This window comes from Lonchura striata, chromosome 6 (assembly GCF_050655825.1).
Source record: "Lonchura striata isolate lonStrDom1 chromosome 6, ASM5065582v1, whole genome shotgun sequence".
In the NCBI taxonomy this organism is placed as follows: domain Eukaryota; kingdom Metazoa; phylum Chordata; class Aves; order Passeriformes; family Estrildidae; genus Lonchura; species Lonchura striata.
In genome coordinates this window covers 26,112,808-26,136,102 of record NC_140708.1, presented here as the reverse complement: position 1 = coordinate 26,136,102, position 23,295 = coordinate 26,112,808, and the positions used below count along the sequence as shown (strand labels likewise).

The 23,295-nt window shown below is 35.3% G+C and overlaps 1 protein-coding gene across 18 annotated transcripts in view; it reads right to left on the bottom strand.

The window, feature by feature from the left end:
- The window catches only part of DNTT (DNA nucleotidylexotransferase), a 184,145-nt gene that overhangs the window by 5,591 nt on the left and 155,259 nt on the right, over window positions 1-23,295 (bottom strand). For 17 of the 18 annotated variants that reach the window (XM_085582576.1, XM_085582577.1, XM_085582579.1 and 14 more), the window contains one exon: window positions 17,614-23,295. In XM_085582576.1, the coding sequence (XP_085438702.1) occupies window positions 23,209-23,295 (87 nt within the window). In that variant the 3' untranslated portion in view covers window positions 17,614-23,208. The other variant, XM_085582593.1, reaches the window with a different exon arrangement.

Sequence of the window (23,295 nt, the reverse complement as noted above, 5' to 3'; positions counted from 1 at the left end):
AAATTGTAAACTGGTTAGTTAAATTGAAAACCTAAACAGCCTCCCTTCTCTTTGATAAGCAAAATATAGATAAAAGAATGAATTCTGCTAAGAACAAAGTCAAGTATATTCTACAACAAACTGAAATTTCAAATTATGTTTGGTAGAGTGACTAATCAACTCCTAAACCAGAAAGATATTCTAAATATTTCTAGAGTCTTAAACTGAGGAACAGATGAAAATAGAGACCCTGTTTCTTTTAAGTTGTGAAAGCCAACCTTAAGTGTATCTTAATGCAGGAGTATTTTTTTACAAAATATCATCCTTTGTGTTAAAAAGTCCTAATAAATATTAAGCAGTGTTCCTAATTACATGGCATATGTAAAAAAGCAGAATACACCAAAATATAACATTTCCAGCTTAAAATATTCCAAGTCTAAACATAAACTAAAATACAGTCTAAATTACAAATTTGTTGAAAGCAGATTAATCAAATGCAATGAAAAATGTTATTATGTCCTCTTTGTTCTCTTTCAGGACAATTTTATTGATGTTTTATTCAATCTGCATTTATAAATAAGGCTTATGAATCTTTTAAATGGTAGCATTTGACTAATACTTCTACATTATCATTATAAGAAATAGTTATTATTCTTTTTATAGAAGAATTAAAATGCATTGTTCATTAGTATTAGAATTCTCCGTAAAAAGAATCCTTACAATGAAAATTAACCTGTGAAAATACAGAAAAGGACAATGTTCAAGACTGCACATCTACACAGATTTCTCTAAATCTAACTTTTTCTTCGAAAAAAGAAACAAAGGTTTAATAATAAGTGTAAAAAAAGAGAACAGAATAGTGTCCAAATAGGTGCAGAAAAATCACCTTCTCCAAGCATCCTAACCACTCAAGCCAGAACATTTTTAAAATTTTAAAAGAAAGCAGATATTTTAGATTCATGTTTCTGATCTAGAATTTCATGAGCTAAATATGAAACAAAGTGCTGAAAGCTTTAATGTCATCAATTTGTCAAGAAGAAAAAATTGAAAAAGCAAAATGTTCTTTCTAATGTATTTGTTTAATCTTTTAGACTCATAACAATTGAACACCGTAATTATTTATCTTTTTTTTATTATTCCAGTTTCTGCTGAAGTTATCTTCACTGTAGGAATTGCTGCACACCCAGGTTTGCAGATTTCTATACATCTTTTTCTTTCTGAGTGTTTTGGTGAACATTCTTCCTTTAATTCAATAACAGACACTGCCAAAATGTGTCTACTTACATGCCAAAAATCAAAATACTCATCACATAATTTCTATTCTACTCTAAAGCTTAGTATTTTTCACACACCAAATTTCAAGCAGTGCTATGTGAGCCAGACCTGTCTGCAAAAGGCAGGAAAACAACTGTATGACTGAAACCATTTGCAAAAAAAAAGGCCAAGTACTGTAAGTTTGCCAAATTCACTGTTTTTGTGTAACCTGAATGCTTCAACAGAAGGCTGTGGGAAAATCTGTAGCCAGTCTCAACTGTAAAAAGAAATCACCATTTATTTTGTAATTTGTCTCCTGCTTGCAACTTGAACTACAAAAGAATTGTTCTGCAATCATAACTATTCACTGTAACAGCAATTTAATTTCCTTCCTATTTACATAGGAGAAAACTAATCCTCTAAACACTGTCCTCTTTACAGTATGACTCCACAGATCCCAACTGTAAAGGACTCCAACACCCCTCTTCAGGGAGCTGGTAAGTATAATTTCTGTGAGAAGAGAATATTTCTTAATTTCTTTTGTTCTTTCTAAACATTCAGTGGTGATAGTCAGCTCTCCTGCAATGATTATGCTCTTCCATATAATCAGAAATATGCTTCAGAGCCCTAGAACTAAAACTTTCATTTACTGAGCTTCAAATAGAAGAAAAAAATGACAGTACACCTAAAGGTGTGAACCTTCTTTCAGACTGGCTCTTGTATAAGTTACAGCCAGGAAATCAGACACCTGTAACCCTAAAGGTTTTCTCCATTTGATTCTCCTGAATTACTTTAAATCAGTTTTTCAAATGAAACTTTGCCCAGAAAATACTACCTTTTTCAGTTCAAATTGGTATGACTTGATTCCTTGTCAAAATTTTCAGTAAAAATAACTGGGTTTGCAGCTTCTCTCTATTGCCTCTACTTTAACAATGATTCATTTTTCCTTTCCGGCCATAGAAGAGCTGTTTAAAAGTTCCGTGTGGGTTTTGTTTTTTAATATAGCATGCTGCTTTATACTGAATTTTCTTTATCTGCATGGCAGTGATAACAACATCCACTCAAATATTACTCACTTACCAAGAACATTTCAAGGCAATGAAGTTCTGCTGGCCAAAAATGTTGCTGACTCTGCCACTCTTGATAAGGGGAGGAACTTCTGGCCTATCCTACAAGGAAATATCACGACTCCCAGTTTAGAGAACCAGCAGCGGCTGGAAATAGTAATTATGGAGAAAAGAAGATTGGTTTTCCATTATAAACAGTTTCCTTCTTATGGTTAACCAGCATTAGTAAAGAAACAAACACGTACAAGAATGAAGTCTGGCTTATCTTTGACAGAAGGAGAAAAAAGTCACTGAATTCCTTGAAGTTGACATTTCACCCAGGACATGATTAGATACTGATGACCAAGAAATCAACTTATAAAAGAAAAATATACAATGCACCTTAAAATCTACCCAAAGCCCAAGTTTTAACCAGCCCAGTGATTTCAGCTGTACAAAATTAAACCATCAGCATAATTTTTACCACCAAAACCTACCTTTCTTCTACCTTACTTTGACCATCAGTTTTCCCTCATGCTAATTTTCTAACTTTTTGTTTCACTACCCCATACATATTCCAAACTATTTTTACTGTTCTTTATTATGTTTCACATGTTTCACACATTATTTCTTTTTACAGAATAGTATGTATAAGTATACACAAGTAAAAAAATTCCACAAGTATCTAAAATCCTGAATTGCAAAAACCTTTTTCTTCACATGTGAACTCTTTACACATAAGATTCATCAAAGATTGATCTCAGCTCTGTTTACACAATCAACTCTAGATGCCCAAATAGAAGAGGAAGTATTACCCTAAACAATAGCAGGAGAGAGAAGGAAACTACTCCTTGAGTAGAAGAAAAGTAACTTTGGTGAAGAATGAAAAAATAATTTCTTGATAAGGTCCCAATTATGGCTTTAATTTCAAAAATATTTTACACAATTTTTGAAATAATTTTTATTTTATTTTCATAGTTCTTCAGCCAACACCTCTGTTAATAATTTTTTTTTTCACAGAGGAAAAGTCAGAAACAGAAGAGATTGTATAGACATTGTATTACAAATGCCTTAAAATAAATGAAAAAGTTTTCATAAAGTCTGCATTAAAAATCAAATCTAAGTAGGTTCTACATCATTGTGTGGCATCACATGCAGTTCCTTTTGCCATTTTTTGGGTGCAACTGGCAATTCACATCTCTTCTGGTAATTATATGTCACATAAATATTTCATGGCACAATAATTATGCAAACTCTAGCTGTCTGATAGAGGCTGCCATGTATATAAGTACATTTTCCAGCTCTCTGTAGGGTAATTTGGACCAGTATTTCTCAATCAGCATACAGGAAATACATGCATTTTGTATGTATCCATGATATAATTCCTCTCAAAAACTACAGATTTAAATTATCACATCTTTTTCTAGTCAGGCTTCTGAACAAAGCAGAAATTCATGCCAATAATTTATATAAATGTACTCTCTGAGCAGTCAAACACTTCTCTTGAAAGTATGTATTTGAATATTTTACAAGTTTTGCAGCTGGTACATCACATGTTAAGTAAATTAATTCCCATGGAAAGACTTCATTATTTCCTTAATTTCTACTGGGAGTCACAGAGGTGCCCTTTTCTTTGTCTTTCACAAACAATTAACCTTTTGCCATATATGCAATTGGCTGAGAGCAATCCTAAGTGGCTCAGAAAATAATTTACAGCAGAAACTGTACAAAGTTAATTAGTATTAGTCTAAGGTTATTCATATATTATCAACCTGAGAAAATGGTCATCATGACCCTCACAGAACTTTAAGCAACAGCTGAGTCTTCTCATCATCAGCTGCAGAGCACAAATGCTAATCACATTTAAGTATAGACACAGGTCTTTTAAGTCTTGATGTTAAAACTTCTCAAAGTACAGGTATATACAACATGCAAAGTAAATAACTCTATGCTATTACTCACTTCTTATGTTAAACAAAACAGAAACAACCAACCAAAACCAACTCTTTTAATTTTACCTGAGAATGTTTTCATTTTTGGAGATCAGTTCATTCCATTTTTAGAGATTGTTTCTGCCTAAAGATTAAGCCTCTTTAGAATTAATTAGGCATGACTACTTCTAAAGACAGAATCAAGGCATAGAGAACACAGTCTCAATTTTAATTTTGGAGAATCAGAAAAGGAGCTCTCAGCGTGCCTCTTCTACTACTTGAAGTGCACATTATTTGATTTCCAAATGTCTGCACTGCTAGACATGTATGTGAAAGACTGGAGTGTTGTGGGTTAGTGACTCAAAACATTCCCCAGTTGTGAAGGTACCAGAGGGCTTTACTGGAGATGGTTTTGGAGATGGAGGAGTTGAGCTTTTGGGTATTTGTATTAATAGCTAGTTCACACTTCCTTTTGGCACCTATGGCAAGTGTGTCCACCAGCAGCCAGTCTATTATATGGAATCACCTTCGACCAGTGTATGCCTTAGATATTCAGTTAAATTTAACTGACAGTCTCACTTACAAAGTAGACTTACATTCCCTATTGAGGGACAGAGCTGTGTAAGTTGCTGACTAATCAGAAATCCTAAAATACAGTTACAATGTCCAACAGCCTTCCTGGGCCCTGCCCAGACCACAGTGTCCCCACACAGGTATTTAATGGGAGCTCAGTTTCCTGGGCTCCTGCTCATGGGCACAGCTTTGCTGCTGAGTACAGACAGCAGATGGCCTCCAAAGAAGAGCCATGGCCAGGCCAGCTCCAGACAGGGATTCAGTCATGGCCACATCAACACCGCCCTCACTGCTGAATGCTGTAAAGCACCAGCTTTGCCGGGGCACTGCAGGGCAGGAAGAAAAATACCAAAATCCTTGTTTCTAAGGGCAAGGAGGGGCGGGGGAAGGTGGAAAGCACCTTCTGCACTGACTGCTCCTGTCGTGGCACGCAGGCAGGGGTGGCAGCAGACTGAGGTGGCCCCTGGAGCACAGCACGGTGCCAGGCGCCAGGGCCACTGCGGCTCCCCACAGCCACAGCCCAGCTCTGAGTGGAGCCCTGCGAGCAGAGTAACTTTAGGGACTGGTTTTAGCTGGTATGAGGCTTCAGATAAGGAAGATATTTGAACAGAGTAGTTATGAAACACTGGGTCAATGGTACCTTGGCTGCAAGTCATTGCCAGATTTTAACAGCAGCAGTGGACACCTGACTGAAAATCCTTGGAATAGTGATTTATTCAGCAAAGGTTTCCAGACCATTCTGGAGGTCAGTGGGAATGAACCAAACAGTCCCTTTTGGCTTTGTAATCCATCAGTCTGCAAAGTCTAGTTAAATTTTAGCATGTGAGGAAGTGAGTTGGGTAGCTGGTCAAAAGAGGTCTACTTTGCAGATGACTTACAGTTATCTTGTGGAAAAATTCTCATTGCTGATCTGAGAGCCTCTTAGATTCTTTCTGAAACTCACTTCATATCTCAAAACCATATTACAGCTTAAGTAACATCTATAATAAACATTGTCAAGCTCAGTATCCCTGTGGTTGCTGGAAAGTAAAAAAGCCTGATCCCTGATTAAAGAAAAACTCAAAAGATCTGACATATTAAATCATTGCTTTAGAGAAAAATTAATCTCTTTTTAAAAGCAGTGAACCCTCAGAGCTTTCCTTCTTCACTCTCCTGAGTTTTTAAAGATTAAGTAGAATAAGGATTTTTTTTGTATTTTTCCCAGTTTTAAACTTAAGAGGACAATGTGATTTTGAAAGTTAAACTTGGATTCTAGTAAAAATAATTACATTCCACTGAAGTTCAAAAACCAAAGAAAAGAGACAATATAAAGGAATTAAAATTAAGTATAAAATAAATACTTTAAAAAGTTGAGAGAAACACAGTAGATCAGCAGAATACAGAGCATGTGAAAAAATAACAGTGGTTTGGAAAGTTGGAAAAAGAAGATAAAATTAAATCTTGCTTATACTTGTGTAGACTGGAGATACTTGCCTCTGGAATAACTGGGTTTTTTCTTTTTTTTTTCCTAGACAATTTCTCATTTGTTATTGACTTCTAGAAGAATATTAACATTTTAACAACAAATGTGAGTGATTTAACAATTTGACTCAGCTTAACGAAACCCCAATATAGCAACCTGCTCTGAACTTGGTAACATTTGTTGGTTTTCTGCTTTCAGACTGCAGTTTATTTTGTGAAGCTGAGTAAGTGAAAATGTGAAAATGTGCTGGTATACCAGAGGACTGGCTAGTTGCAGAAGTTACATTCATAATCTACAGGATAAACTAAGGTATATCTATTCAGGTTTCAGAATAAATAATTCATGGAACAGTTAACAGTCCACTGTAAGTAAGCATAAGAAGTGCCACTGATGAGGGTGGTTTTGGCTCTAGTCCTACAGCTTTAATCCTACCATTTACAGTCTGTGCTTGGGCCTCTGATCTCCTTGCATGTGTTGGAGCTCAGCTCTGTGAAAGAAATTATATTTTTCATATGTCCATACATTCTGAGATGAAGTATCATCCATAGTTTATGGGGTTGATTGATTTACATAGATGCCAAGTTTGATACCTGCCTGTTTTGTCTGTTCTTCTGAGCAATACATCCTCAAAGATTTTAAGTAACTGTGCTATTATCCATCTAGAAATTTAGTGGGGTTTTAAGCTTATCTAAGTTTTCATGTTTGCTTTTAGCACTCCATCAAACATTTATTTTACCTCTGAGCAAACATATGTTAAACATAAATGTCTATTTTACATAGTAGTACAAGGGGAAAGCATTATTTATTGATAGTTTAAAAAAAAGAAAATCTCTTGAGGAAATTACCACATATTACTTCCTGGCAAAATCATGGTAGTGCTCTGTCTGGATTATACTGATAATATTCAGGAAATCCTTGTGAAGTCAATACAAATATTTTAAAATATTTATTAAAATCCTCAAATACACTGCAGATTGCTTTGTTCCACCACATTCCATCTTTCAATCCATTCACATCCAGTTGAATCAGATGAAAGGAAGATATGTGGCAGGCTTTCTAAATTACCTGTCAGAATGAGGGAAGAAGACATTAGAGAAAGAGCAGAAGACATGACAAGACATGGCTGGGGAGTGTACTATAGTCCTTGGAAGAAGATTGAGGCCAAACTACTGGATTGAATATCTCTTAATGTCACAAAAAGTCTCTCTCCTTATTTGCTTAAGTCAGGGGACAAAGATAACAGAGAAGAGCTTTTAGAGGGGAGGTCAGCTAAAATATGGTGAGAATCATAGAACCTACAGAATAAATGGAGATAATGCAAAATGGATAAAATGTTTAAGGGAATGAAACAATGAAATTTTCTTTTGCTTAATTTTAAGCATCTTTCAAAACAGATTTCATAATTAGTGTTTTCTTTCATCAAAGCAAATGTATTCTTGTGCATTGTAGTTTATGTATGCACTTATGGGACACCATGTGTAGCAAAATGTACATAAAGTAGATTACTGTAGAAAACTTAGTGCAGAGACACTGAAAATGAAATGGAAGTGCAGATGGTACTAAGTATATCTTCAGACAGTTGACTCTGAAGGGAATCTATAGTTTTGCTAGTTTTGTAGAAGGAAATTGAAATTTCTACTTCAACTTGTCTAAGGAAACTTCCACTAAAATAGACTTTCTGCTAGGTTGCCAGTTCCTAGTCAGAATTTTCTATGGATTCATCAAAATCTGCTAGTTTTAAGAATTCAAGGGTCTTAACTAAATTAAGTATTTTAAAGACGACACTTTTATTTAGGTTTTACTATTATTTGAAATCTGCAAACTCATAAATTTCCTATTTGTGGCAACAAATTACAACTAATTTTTCTTTCTTTTTTTGTAGCTCTTTCTTTTTTTCCTAGCTGCTTTAACATAGAGGCATTTTTTACTCCGTAAGGCACTAGGCACATAACTTAAATTTAGCATGTAATAGAAATGGAATGCATTGTAACATTTTTGAAAGTAATATAAGCACCTGGATGACTAAGCAAAACAAAGTTCCAAGGTTTCCATTCATAACAATACACATACCTAGGAGCATCATGCAAAAAGGTATACACAAAATGTCAGGAGCCATTTAAGCAAGAAATTTATTCCTGGCTCTTTACTTAATATAAGACAGTTGCCAAAGAGGTACCATTTTCTGAAGTAATGTAAGAGAGCAAGCAGGTTGGTCCAACTCCTTCAAAGAACTGGAGCATGAATACTTGATGTTTGACAGTATTTGTACCTTTCTGGTATTCTCTTTCCATCCATCATTATCATCAGTTCATTGCCTCCCCTCAAATGTGAGAGTACATCCTTGTCTGTCTGCCAAGAAAAAGTCACTGTACAATGTATTCAAAGTGATTTATGAGCTGAAAGCAAAACAGAGGCACTGAATAACTAAACACAGATACATGCAGCAGTATCATTTAATCAATTACATTACCCACTTTTATGATACAATTGTGAATTATGTTCTTTTTGCATGTATAATTAGAAGGCAGAACAGATGGTGAAAGCTTAGTTTAAAGGCCTTAGATAAAGTTTTAAAATAAGCATTGCTGCCAAGTGATCATTCACTGTAACAGGATATATTTTTCGTTATGCTATGTTTTTGCCATGGTCTAATACACTACATGGTAATGAGACTGTAAAAACATTACTCTCCAGGGTCTTACTCTACCAGAGCTCACTGTAATGGAATGTGAACATGGAGTGGAAGATTGGGGGTGGCTTTAAGGTACATTGTCATCACTCATTTAAGTATACTCTAAGGAATGATGACTGAACAATCATCTCTGAGAAGCCAGCACTACTTTGAGAGGAAGGAAAATGATATCCTAATATGTAACTACTTATGCTTTAGGCATGTTCTATGCTCATATATGGACATTTATCAGCATGGAGCAAAGGAAAGTACTGAAAAAGAGAATTACGTGCAATTCATTAAGGACTCTAATAACTAAGGGCAGAAAACATCAACCCATCTTCCTATAACCCTGCTCATAGTTTTTGTTCTCTCAGCACTGTACAGCACAAGCTACATTATATATTATTGCATTTATGCTCCCTGAAGGTTTTACTTTTATTATTTGTTTATATCAGAAAGCATTTGTAAAAGAGGTCTGCTGGTAGTTTAAAATACAACAGCTTTTTCCCTGGCTTCATCTGGAAGAAAACCTGTACCCATGCATGCTTGTCTTTTTGTGTTTGTGTGTAGTCCACTCAAAGCAGGTTAGGGAATTCTTTCTAGGGAATAAGTATGTCTAAGAATTGATGTAAAATACTTGTAAAATAGGTATTTCTTCATGTACAGGAAGCTAGGACAGCTCCTGACTATTTGACACAGTCTAGCAGCATGACAGAGGAGACAGTATTTGCAAAATTTTTAGATTCCCATGGCACTGCAACACTGATGGACACACTTCATATCTTGCTGGAGCAGAAAATCAAAAAAGGTAGTAAACTAGGCAGCAATTCAACCACTGACTTGTTTCTAGGTCAGACTGTAAAAGATGCAACCACACCCTTGTGAAGTTCAGCCATCATTGCAGATGCTGAGTATTTGATCAATGTGTTGGTCAAAGAGAAAGGTAACACTGGGTATTAAATATGATGATTTTTAAGAAGAACTATTAGCTACTAATTCAAAAAATGTACAGAAGTTTTTCTATGCTTACTTAAATCCCCATGGTACATCTGCGAAAACAATATTTTTCCTTTAAAATCTAACATCTTACAAAACAATGAAAACGAAAAAAATGCACTCTGGTGAATCCTCTTTTAAAATAAAGCCCATTGCATCTTTGCATTGATTATAGAACTGAGGAAGCAGAACATTTGAAATCATACTTGCCAGTTTTTGCTACTTACTGTACAAATCTAGGAAGGTTATTTTACTAGTTATTTAAATATTTACAAAGATATGTCCTCATATGTTTATACACTTGGCAGTGATTTGCTTTTTGCTCTGTTTTGTACTGTAGGAAAGAAAAAGCAAACAACAAAACAACCCAAGCAAAAACCAGTAGATGCTGATCCTTTCATTTTTAGGATTATAGTGATGACACACATATTCATTTAAATGATCTTCAGTATACCTAAGCACAGTATATAAAAAGATCAATAAATAACAAGTCCTACTATTTGTTTCACTGACAGTACAATGTAGCGATTGTTCATTAACAGCCCAGAAGCTTCATAGGTTATAATGAAGCTGGATCTTTCCAGCTGGTAACCTTTCCTGTCCCTCTTGTACAACCCATTTAGTGATCCAGCTCTCACAGATAACTTAATACTGTACCCTCAACATGCTTCTCACAGTATTTCTCATGTCATAACTATGCTGAAATTACAGATGTACCAGGTTTTCTTGAAAAATAATATTCTTTTTGTAAAGGCTTTTAATAATTACAATCATTAAGTAGAAGGAAACAGAGAGAGCTGACATGTAGAAATCTTCTGATACCCTTTGAGACCATGGGTACGTTAATGTTGCAATCCAGCTCTGGAATTACTTTTTGGGAAAAACTTTTTGATTAATCCTACTCACTGTATTGCAGCTTGCGGGGGATGCACTCCAGAAAGATGGCTAATAAATCCCACCCATTAATGCATATTGAGTCTGAGGAAGCCAAGCAGGCACAGGAATCATTTTCGACTATATAAAATATGGAAGAAAAGAAACAAAAAACAGCTGAAAGGCTCTTGTGGGCTCCAACTGAAAACAATAGTTTACCATACTGAGATATTTCTCTATGTTAGAAGTACATCTACTTCATTCTTAAAGCCAGAAGCCATGGTATTTCCTGTGACAACTAGAATGCCAAATAGCTCATAATAATTTAACTACTGGTTGTAATAAACACACAGTTTGTATATGTATGCAATACTCTCAGCACAATAGCACATATTCCCCAACATATCTCGATAAACAGGAATTGATGTTCTGAGGTAACTGCTGTTCTGCTTCTTTACCAGCTGAAAATTATATACTGTATTATTTATGTTACATTCTTAGTTTTAAAAGTTGTACAAACAAAAAGTAATCAACCTGTCATCTTTTGCATTTAAAATATCCAACACCTTATTAGTACCATGATCTTCTGAAAAAAAAAATCTTAAATAAAAATCAAGGGACTCATGATTTTACTGTTTGCTGTCGGTATGATACCAAGAAACAGAAACTGCTGCCACTTCTTTTTAGTAAAAAAACTCTTTTCAGACCTTAGAGAATCAAGTTTTATTCATACAATAAATAATGCAACATTTTCAAGTGCAGAATGTAACTTGAAAAAGCTACCGAAAATCCTCCTCCATAACTAGGGGTAAATTGCATAAGGCTTATCAATTGGATAAGGCTTATCAATTCCTTTGATCCCATTTTAACTGCTGCATTTGTCTTTGCAATGGAGGGTTCTTAGGAGTCTTAGATCTACTTCAACTCTGCAATGTGACATTTTTATCTTGAAACAGATTGAGAAAATAGAAGGACTTCTGAGATCACATCAGAGTTGACATTGCAATCTGCACCATACCTAAATCTCATCCTACACTGGAAGAGAACTCCCACACTATCTTGCCTGTTGAAGCTTTGCAAAATAGACAGGTTGACTGCTTGGTGATTTGAGATCTGGAGAATGACAGCCATTGCTTCTGACTCTATATAAGCCTAACTTCACACTCTTATTTGTATTTAGCTTTATAGCAACTTGCCCTCTTCAGGCCTTATTTATTAAAGCATTATTTTAAAAACCTTTACTTCTCCAACTCTTCTATGTCCATTTCCCACTCTTGTCAAACATATGAAGACATCCCTTCATTTTGGCCTGCCAATTACCAGCACCTCCACTTCTCCACAGAAGGTGCAACTTTTTATGAATTCTATTATTGCTTCACTACTCACATCCCCTTTGCTCCTTGAATTTGACTCTCTTGTCTATTTTCTGATGATTTCCTCTTTAACTTTAAGGATTGTTAAACAGAATTTCTGACATATTCTACAGATTCCCAGTGACTGAGTTGTATTTGGCATCTCCACAGCATCACCAACACCTAGGATTCCTGCCAAATGTAAAAACCTAAGAAGGTCCCATGTTTTCAGAGTGTAACATATTAAGTTGTACTAAAAAAAAAAACCCTGGTCATATAGCTACATTTTTATTTTTGTTTCCTCAGGATAAAGTGTTACCTTAATAATTTATGAACTTTATGGTTGATAATGTTTTTATATCTTTTATATTTTTGCCAAATGTGCTGAGTGCTATTCTGCTTTTATTTGCCGTTAGGACAATCTCTCAATAGAAAGTTTCCTATATTTTGAAAGCTTTCAATTAGTTGTCTTTTTTACCCAAAGGCTGTATTTCCCCTATATATACTAAGAGTTATTTCAGAATTATGTGGCTCAGCAAACATATACATTTCAAAATATTCCCAATTGTTTATGCATTTCTTTGTGCTCTTTCAGTCATCACTGCACCATGGGACTCTAATGAGATTTAAAGTACTGGCTTTTTCCTACACTGCCTGTATTAGTCTTGTCTGTCTGTAATTTGGAGACCAGTGGTCACTTTCTGATCTTAGGTGTTTTGCGATTTTAAATTTCTTACAAAGCATAATGCTTAGCTCTGACATCTCTCCATTCTTGGCTCAGTACTGCTTCTAATCTTTATGCTGGCACTTAGAGGACAAAGTCTTTGGCAGTATTTGCATGTCCCTACATGGAGCTGATACTCCTCTTATCTTTCTTTAACACCTTCTATCCCTCAGGCATTTTTATTGTTCTTACATCATTTGTCCGGTCTTCACTTCCAGACGTGTTGTAATACTTTCTATCATCTAAATTCAACCAAAAAGATGAAAGCAGGTTATTTTTACTGGCAAAGGTTATTAAGCTGTTGTTTTTCTCTTTAGTACATAAGCAATCCTGTATCGAGCATTCAGTCCAAATACGAAAAGGAGAAGAGAGTTGCCAGTCTGGTTATTAATATTTAAAGCTTAGGTCCATTCAGTTAACTGATCTTTATTTCTGCTAAGATAGACTGCTCTTTTATTATCTTGATATTGATACCTTGGGCTGTGCTTTTATTTCTTGCAGCAAGATAGCTGTGAACCTGTCCATATTTTGAAATCTACTCCTTTTGACAAATTGGAACTCATAAAAAACTATTGTTGTCTGTGTGTTCTCTGGAATATTTTAAACTATTCATATTCAACAGTGAGTTCATCTCTGGTTGTACAGAGACCTGAAAAAATACCTGCACCCAAATTTTTAAAAACAGGGTACAGAATAGACCACAAGTCCTAAGAGAGATTGACAGAAGAAAAACTTAAAGTTAGGTCTACTAAGACAAAATATATGTCTCACTTATGTCACAGGTAATGGGTTAAAATAAGGTACTCTGCATAGATAGTACAACTGGAGAAACCATACAGAAGCCACTTAGTCCCTGCATTGATCCCTTTTAGTGCTTTGAATATTGATACATGGGATATTTTTTTTGCAGTGCTTCACCAAGAGCTGCAACATCTACCCTTTTTAGTGCTTATTTTTGCAAAGATTTTTACCTTTGCATTGGGTCATTCAGTTCTGTTGAAGGTGACTAAATGTGTTAACATAAATAAAAAGATTTGTGAGGCTTGTGTCAGTTGCTATTCTTAAGGATAAAAAGATCTCTGATAATGGATACATGGAGTGAAGGGTACCACAGGTGTTAGCAGCACCACAAAAAACAGTAGACTAATGAGTTTGATCCAAACAGTTAAAACGTATTTTGTCTGCAGCATTCTTCCATTGTTATCTGCAGCCTGAAAATGGATGACAACATGCTGGAAAACTGAAGAAAAGAAACAATGGCAGGCAAGGACAGCACAGAGTAAAAACCTAAAGCAATGCAGAGAGCAACAAGGAATGTTCTTGAAGAGAAAAATTACAGAAGCCCAAATATTCTTGAGCAAGGGTTCCCTTTACTTTGGGTTACTCCACAATGGAGAAACAGTGCTGTGGTAACCACGAGGAGGACTTATATTCCCTTGCAAATAAACACTGCATTTAAAGATGCTTAAACAAACAGAACCTGCAAGCTATCACTAGCACAAATGTTATTTTGACTTGTTTAACAACAGATTATGATAATTTCCTTCTCACAATGTGGATGAAAAGAAAAGGTTTAAACCAAAGTAGAAATCCTGACATTTTGAACAAGTTTTCTGACTTTTTAGATATATGGCCAAACATGCATTTCTGCATGCTTAACACTTCTTTTAAATATGTGAAAACCTCTTTGAGCTTTCCATAAGCTGACAAGGAATGAAAGGAGAGTTGTCAAGGAAAATTCTGCAGTACAGTACATTACATATGGATTCACTTCCCAGTGCCATTCCCAGACTTCTACCTCTGCTTCAGCTGTCACACTCAGCTGTGGGTAAAAAAAAAATATAAAATTGTTTAAAATGTATTGAACAAATGAATATGAAAACAGGATACTCTAAATCAGGAAAAAAAAAACATTAGATTTTACAGGAGCTTGTTTTTATAAGTTTAGTTTAGATCTTATGAGAGCTATCATGGCCCTTAGAACTCAAAAACTAGTGCCTATTTTCCATTTTTATATCAGTGCAGTACATTAAAAATTAAAAATAGCATCAGCACAAGATTATAACTGTATTTTTAAAGATGCAAAAGTCTTCTTTATCATTCATACATGTGAATATACATTTTTCATGCGCATGATTTTCATCCTACAAGCCAGAAAATACAGCCAATTCCAACAAAGTCACAAATTGCAGTGTCATCACCATCATGCAAATTCAAGCACAGAAACCTCTACTGTAGAGAAGTTTATTCATCTATGCTCATGCTGGTTTAAAGCATCTCATAACTGTTGATGATGATTGCAGCAGCCTGTCAGTGACTGGCTTCAGCAAAAGCCATCTGGATGGGACATGGCGCAATAATTTCCTTCACCATCTCAAAACATACTTGCAGCTGAGCCTTTCCTCTTTTCAAGATAAGAAAGTAGTTGAATGCTTCTAACATAATAGATTGTCAAAGTCCAATTTATTTATTCCATACAGTATCTGAACGTATTGCATACCACATAAGCTCCACAGTTTACATTTACCAACAGATGTTTTTCTTTCTGGAGCAGATGGTATATTGAGTGTACTGTGATATAATTCACATTTCCATTATCAGTTGTGAATACTAATGTATTCCATAAACTTAATTTTCTGTTTAGATAAGATATTTTTAATAACCATAGCATCTCTGTATAAATCAATTTGTTTGATAATACAATCAAAAAAACCAAATTTCTCAGTTGCACAAAAAGATAAGATTTTTCTTATTCAAAGGTAAGATTTAGAAAGAAAACCCCATGAATAAATAGAAAGGGGCCAGAAAGGTAACAATTTTTTATTACCCTTGTCTGATCTGTGCATACTTATTCTGGTTTTGGTTGTAAAATGTTAAACTTCAAAGTTAAATAATTTTTACTTTTGCAAGAATTCCAAATTTTCTAAGCTGTGAGCTATTATTGAATAATACATCTTATAAAAAAAACCTACTTTATGAAGTCCTCATAGGAACTAATAAAGTGAAATAACTGTAACTTGAACAACATTTTGCCAGATAATGTTAGTAACTTCACTATTCTTGGGCATGATGATGGTCTTGTTAAATTTAAAAACAAAATCCAAATTATTTTGGATTTCATTCGCAACTTACATAATTTTTCCCATTATCTTCTAGAATGTCACAAACAAATATCTGGAATGCCCTGCTAAGTAACTTCCTAAAAGGAATAGAACAGGTAATATGTGCAGGTCCCAATGGTATCCTCTTTTTACAGTATCCAAGATGTATTTTCACATACATGAATTCTCTAATTGTTTACTTTCTGACTATGATTACACGTTTTGCTTGATTCAACTAAAAATCCTATTTATTGTCAGATTATTTTTTTTCTTCTATGATTTTCATCCCACACAGACATTGCAGGCACAAAGCAGTTCTTTCACTGGCACAAAGAAGCCCAGACCTCTTTAAGGGTACAAGTTCTCATCAGTTTAAAATCAGTGTGGCTGAAATGGGTCCCTTGCTTCAGAAGGCCAAAGTCTGGTTTGTGCTGGGTGAAAGCAAGCACCTCCTCAAAAATGTAAATCAATCATTGCTGAATCCTGTGCTGCTGTTGGGTGTCTTAGTATTTCTTCTTACAAAGATTGCTTGGTTTTGCACGGAAATGCCCAGAATGTTTAATCGAACATTTAGGGGCTAAGAAAGTGCTGTCCAAATTATGAAAAAAACACAGCTCAAAGAAAGGACATAGCAGTGAAAAGACCTCTGGTTGGATGAGGCGCTGCAATTTGTAATGATGCTTTCTTAATTCACTTTGTATGAGGATCAAAAGCTAAAATGTGACCTGTCTGTTTTTCAACCGGAAATCCACACAAAAGCAAGAAAATGAATCACACATATAAGAAGTTTGGAATTTTAGGCTTAAAATTCTGTTCCCTTAGAGAACCCTGTGGCATACTACTATCAGCATAATTTGAGATTGTTGTCTCTGTCTGCTTTTGGATGAATTATTTGCAGTAAAATTCAACTAGCACTCAACATTATATGGCTGTTCCTGTGATCTTTCTGAAGAGCTAAAAAGAGAAAATGAACAGTTGTCCTGTTGCAATAAGAGTAACTGTCAATCCTCTTTTCTTCTTTTAAAAGGAATTGCTGAGATTACAGATTCTGCAAGTTGGATACTTTTGAAGATACTCTTCCCCTTTCCCAACAGCAAAAAATCATCACCCGTAATGGTTTTTCACAACTAGACTATTTGAGATAGATGTTTCTCATACTATAAGTCATTTGTTTTTTTTTTTAATTCTATTCATTTAATGTAATATACCTTAGCTCTCAGGTGAGCCTTCACTATTGTTTTAAAAATATTATGACCTTATCTTAAAACTTGTAACTCATTAGAGTTCATCATTATTAATTTTTGTTATTCTTTCCCATTTTTCTGTGGTTAATTTTTTCTACCTTGTGCATAAAAGTTTGTTTTTCAGGGACTTTTGGGTACCTGCCTTATTTGGCACAAGTGTTTGCTCCTGGGGGATTTAATAGAACTCACTGAGGTCCTTTTGACTTCTTAGGGACTGGAATAACTGTAATATTAATCACTGACAGCTCTGATAATCTTCATATCTGTTCATCCCTCCCCTACATTACAAGAATGTTTATTCTCTGCTCAACCCTTCTTTTTAAAAGCTTGCAATTCTTGATTTGCTGGTAATTTTGTATGATCATCAAACTTCAGTTCAAATGTTCAAATGCTTTTTTGGAGGCTTCTTTTTTTTTTTTTTTTTTTTTCTTTTGAAAGCTTTAATGTATAGTCATTTGTCATTTAGTGTAGATTTTCTTAGCAACCATCTGCCACTAAATTTCAAAGTGAAGGGGCCCACCCAGCTACAGTTTCTTTCTCACTGGGGTGGTTTTGAAATGTTTCCCTGTACACATGTGTGTACCAGTAGGGCTTGCAGCACATTTTAAAACACATTAGGCCCCTTTCTTGGCATCTGATAGAAATTTGCTTTAAGCTGTTCAATGTCCAGTTTCCTGGTCATACGTGATCAAAGGGAACCTCTGGGCACTTCTGGTGAGTAAAAGGAAGGGATTGTGAGCCTTTTCAACAGGGAGTAGGAGAGCACTTGTTCTGTGGTTGACAGTGGGGTCCTTCAGATGTGTGTCCTTGTCCTCTCATGAAATCAAACCTAACTGGTGGTAAGGAGTGAGATTAATGGGAGAAAAACAGCCATATTCATTCTGTGATTGTGATATCTTGTCTGAAAGGAAACTGATATTTATGGTATTTGGCTTCTTTTTGAGTGTTGGTATTGTGAAGGATTCAAATGAAATCATCAATCATTTGTCAAGAGCCCTGCAACAGCTCCAGCTCTGCACCAGTCTGTCAGGGTTTCCAAAACAACCACTTCCCACTCCTGTAACGCCAACACAAAGTACATTTTCTAGCAGTCTTTAACACATTTAAAAGCATACTGTAAAAGGACAAAAGGCAGAGAACTATGTCTCTGATATCCTGGTTTAGTTTAAAGCACAGAAACCCAGTTCATATAACATAATACAATTTACAGCACAACCAAAGGATTTCAAGATCACCAGAAGCAGCAGTTCCCAGCTATCCTCTCAATATATTTTGTTTTTACACATGTCAGAGGAGTGCCAAGACAAAATCTCCCCACCACTACATGCTGAAGTGTGGGATTTGTAGATAAATACATATATAAATACACTCATGGAAGTCACAGGCCCAAGTGGTCTTTCAACCCATCCTTAAGCTACTAAAAATGGAACACTTTCAGACTTGTATCGTCAGCAACAGTTTCCAACTGCAGAAACACTCCTACCCAGTCACATAATTACATAACCTCTTCAAGCTCAATTTTTGAAGTTAGATCTACCCTAGCTGTAAGGTAACTGTGAAGAAAATTCCAAATCATCTCTCTTTTAGTGGTTAGAAAAATACAAATATCATTATTTTATTTTCAAAGTGCTGGGATATGATTTTTTATTATTTGGTTTTTTTCCCCTAAATGATGCAACTACAAGTTTCTGGAATATAATCTGCACTTCCCCAACGAGAAATCATCAATTTTTTCAAAATGGAGACCTTTCTTGCTATTTTCTATTATATCTTTGTGCATAGCTTCCTTAAGAGGAAAATACACTGAAGCCAATAAAAGGCAGAATAATTTGGACATAGTATGTGTATATATAGCAGCAAATACATGAAATTATGCTATTCCTGCTAGAAATACTTTATTTATTTAATAAAAAATTGTTTAAATAATTGTTTAATAAAAATAGTTTCACATAAACATTGTTCCCTTAAAACCTCATAATGGTGGAAAAGGGTCTGGAGAGCTTTGCCATTCCCAAAAATCCCTTTGAATAAGCATGTTGATTTTGGCAAGAATGAAACCCAAAAGGAAATATACCATTTAATATTATTTTTTGCAGCACAGTCACAAAGGAACTGGAATCAAATGTCTGCAACCACAAAAAAAAAGTAGCTTGATTTTCAGTAAGTGTTTTTATGTACTAAAACACAGAAAACTGGGAGATTTTCTACTTACCCAACACATGTTCTCTCTTCGTCTCTCCCTATGGTTAGTCACCACGTGCAGATAGAATTGATTTCCCTGAGGCACCTGGGCTTTTGGGATGTGTAGTCCAGCATCACCCCCCAACATGTGGAGTTTCTATACCACCAGTAGTATTTGGGAACAGTATTTTTTTGGAGGCATCCACTGAAAAATAGTGTTAGATTTTATGGGTTGCCTATAATACACATTTATTGAATGAGATATTAAACAGCTTTCTAAGTATTCTGAAGGGGTTTGAAGAGCATTAATGAGGAAAAACCTTTTCCAGTTATTGTCTGGCATTGTGCAAGGTGGTACCTCTGGTTGGCTTTAGCAGAGGCCCTTAGCTGAGAGTGACACACATTTTCACAATATTCCACCTAATAGCTGGTGCTATCAAGGATGTCCTATAGCACAGCTGAGGAGCCTCTTCAGCTAGAAGAAATTACATTTGATGCATCCTAATTAAAGTAAAAGACACTGCATCTGCATAGCAGGGCTAAAAGACTGCTTGGTCTTCCTCTTAAAGAAGGTTTCCAGAACACCCAATCTTCATTTGTTTATGTGACTTTAAATTAAAACCTGTCAGACCCAGGACCTGCTTATTTTAACTGCAGTTGCCAAAGAAAAGTGTAAAATAGAAAGTAATAGCTGTTCAAAAAGTGAAAGAATATATCTCATGCCCGGGAATAAGATGGTCTCACCTGAGAAAGCCAAAGAATTCGGCCCATAAACTGTGGAAAAGACATTTCATATGGGGATTACAACATTTGCAAATCTTTGGGTTTTTTAATATAAAAAACTGGAGTTATTTAAGCAAAGTAGCAGCAGTTCTCAGGTTTCCAGTTATTTGCAGAAAGTCCATGTGGCTTCAGTTGTATGAGTGTATAGGTTGCCCAGATTTGCAACTTTGTAGAGCTGTGTAGACAGAATTAGCTTTTCCTTCAATATGTTAGTCCTTTAGACATTAACTACATTATTATCCACCAAACTAAATACATCTCATTGCCTTTGCCTTAAGAGATTATTTGACAAATCGCATATTACTTCAAACCACGAAAAAAATAACACTGACTTTCCTTTTACTATTCCCTTTTTTCCCCAGAGGTAGAATTACTTAGTAATTCTTAGAGAGTTAGTATGTAGATGTTTATTAAACCAGTGATCCTTCTCTACTTACTACTTGCCAAATTGCCTTGCTGTAGAAGCAGGGGAGGAGGGACAGACATTTCAAAAAGACAGCCTTCAGGGACTTTACAGCTGAATTAGTTTGACATGATTTGTTTCTGATGAACAAATTACCAATAACTTATCACTTTATTTTCTTCTAGGTGCATTAAAAATACAGTCTATTAATCATTCAAGCAATTTAGGAGATATTAAGAGCACTGATCTGAAATTTTCTCTTCTCTTCCTCCTATTACAAATTGTGGTCTGTTCTTGCTTACAAATGTTTGCTCTTTCCAGGTCCTGAGGCCCCACCTGTCCTTCAGGGTCTTTGCTACCACTGACTCCAGCAGTTCCATCACACTGGAGGGACTTCCACTAACACATGGATCCAGATATGCTCAGCTGATGAAGGCTTCCTTTCCTTTAACCTGTTCCATCCCAGCTCTCCTATAAGACTTTTATCTTTTCTAATTGCAGTCTCAGCTGGTTTGGCAGGTGCTATCAGGGATGACCCTGCACATGCTACCTGCGATAGTGACTGCAGTTGTAGCTGCTCCAGTCAGGGTGTGCACAAGAGAAGCCATCTTCTTCATGGTCAAACCATCCTGGTCACCTAGGCTGTTCTCTTTAACACAACCCCTCATTTGTCAGGTCCATATTTTTTTTAAATAGTTGATTCAGTGAGCAATCTGTAAGATGTATACTAAATAAAGTTCAGAAAAATTGAGGGAAATAAAGAATAAAGTGATATGCTGATTTCTTTCAGGCTTGGAGGAGCTGACAGAACTTGTGTTGGTTTCTTTACCCTCACAGGTGGCATAATTATAAGTGATGCATAGGCACCCAAGTTATGAGTTATTTATTTATGTGGAGTTCAGAATTTTTGATATTTTGCGTGTGTCTTGAAATTTGCAGAAACAGCAGAACTGGAATATTTAATTTGTTACAAATGTTGGCCAAGTAGAAATAATATTCAGACTTTTGCTTTCTTCCATTAGGACTGAAAAATGTCACTGCTACTTAAGTGTCAGCATCCTGATGCAAAACACAGAGAAGCTACTTCAAACATCAGCAAAATAAAGCAGGAAGGACTGCCTGTGCTTTATAGTTAGAGCAGTTTAGGAAGTAGCATTGTATTTTCAGCTCAGTTAGCAAAACTGCACTCTAATAGAGTGATTTTATTGACATAGGAAGAAGCAAATTCCTGCCATGAACACATTTTTCTACAACCCTGACTGAGGTTTCGGAATAGTTTACAACACAGTCCTCTAAAATTCTATTCCCCAGTTAAAAGTACGATTAACAAATTAAGCATACTTTTTTTTTAGTAACAAATAGTGTTTGAATATGGGAAGCCTTTACTGTCACACAGCCCTGTTATTGCTATTCTTTCCTCATCATGTCAAGAGGTGTAGTCAGCCTCAACAGAGGAAAGAAATTCTAGATTTTTAAGGAAGAAAATTATTCAACCAATCCTAGTATTCTTAATCACCTTTATTCCCAAATGAAGAATTATCAGTAAATAACTTTATTTTCTAAAGCACTGAATGCCCCTGTTTATTAAAGGATAAATGTATTACAAATCCTTCACTATCATTATGGTCACAAGAGTTACCTAGACATTTTCTGAAACCAAAATATCTCATAGGGCTTTTATCAGAAAGCCTCTTGCATCCTGTATGAATTTCTGACTAAAGACATGGAATACTCTAGAGTAGCCAATAGCCCAACAGCTCAAGTAAATGCATTCACACTTACTTACTAATAAATAAATTTACATCTATCTAAATTGAGCACAGATAATTGAAATCTTTTGTCTTGGAGCAGTAAAAAGCCTGACACTTAAAAATATTGTTTTCATGTAGGTTATGATTCAAATTCCTGACTTAGGATCATTACACCTCATAACCTGATTCCTTTTTAGTCCAAATCAGTACTATAAATTTATAGCATTTTTTTACAAAACTGAAGATTGCTACTGAGTTATTCCACTTTTCCATTCAAAATCCCTTCCTGTGAAATGTTTTTTAACTCTCACTGAATTATCAACTTGTTTATAGTTTTTGCAGAATGGTGCCCTACCTGGGAAAATATTACAGCTAAAGCCTCAAGTTGCTGAGACTGTGAAGTAGTTACTGCCTAGGTCATTAAGCCTTATATACAGAGCAATTTTATACATGGAAGCAGCAAAATACATAAGAAATTCAGTTAAAGACCAGCATACATTTCAGTAATGTTTTGACTGAGCTCAAATATTTTGAATTATTTATGTGTTGTAGCTGACTACTTTAAAAAACAAGTATTGTTCATACTAGTGTAAAATTCCTATCATAAGCAAAAATTTCACCAGTTACTAGTTTTCTCCCCAAAACAAGCTCTGTCTTATCACTCCCACATAGAAAATTCAAAACCAGAAAGGACTGGAAAAGATTTTGAAAAACTTAGTCTTGTCTTCTAGGAACATTAGCAAGTGCAAGTGGCTTCTAATACTTCTTTCATTTTTTTGTTGTCATGGAAATACTTATTATATATGTATAACTATACCAGACTGCAAGGTGGGCAGAAAGATCATTGCAGTCAAATGATGAATGTACACTGGCAAATAATTTTAAGCATTCCTTTCCCATGGTTCGACATAATCCAAGCCAAGATGTGCAAAGATTTCTTCCTCACTTCCAGCTTTGAGAAAGATCCT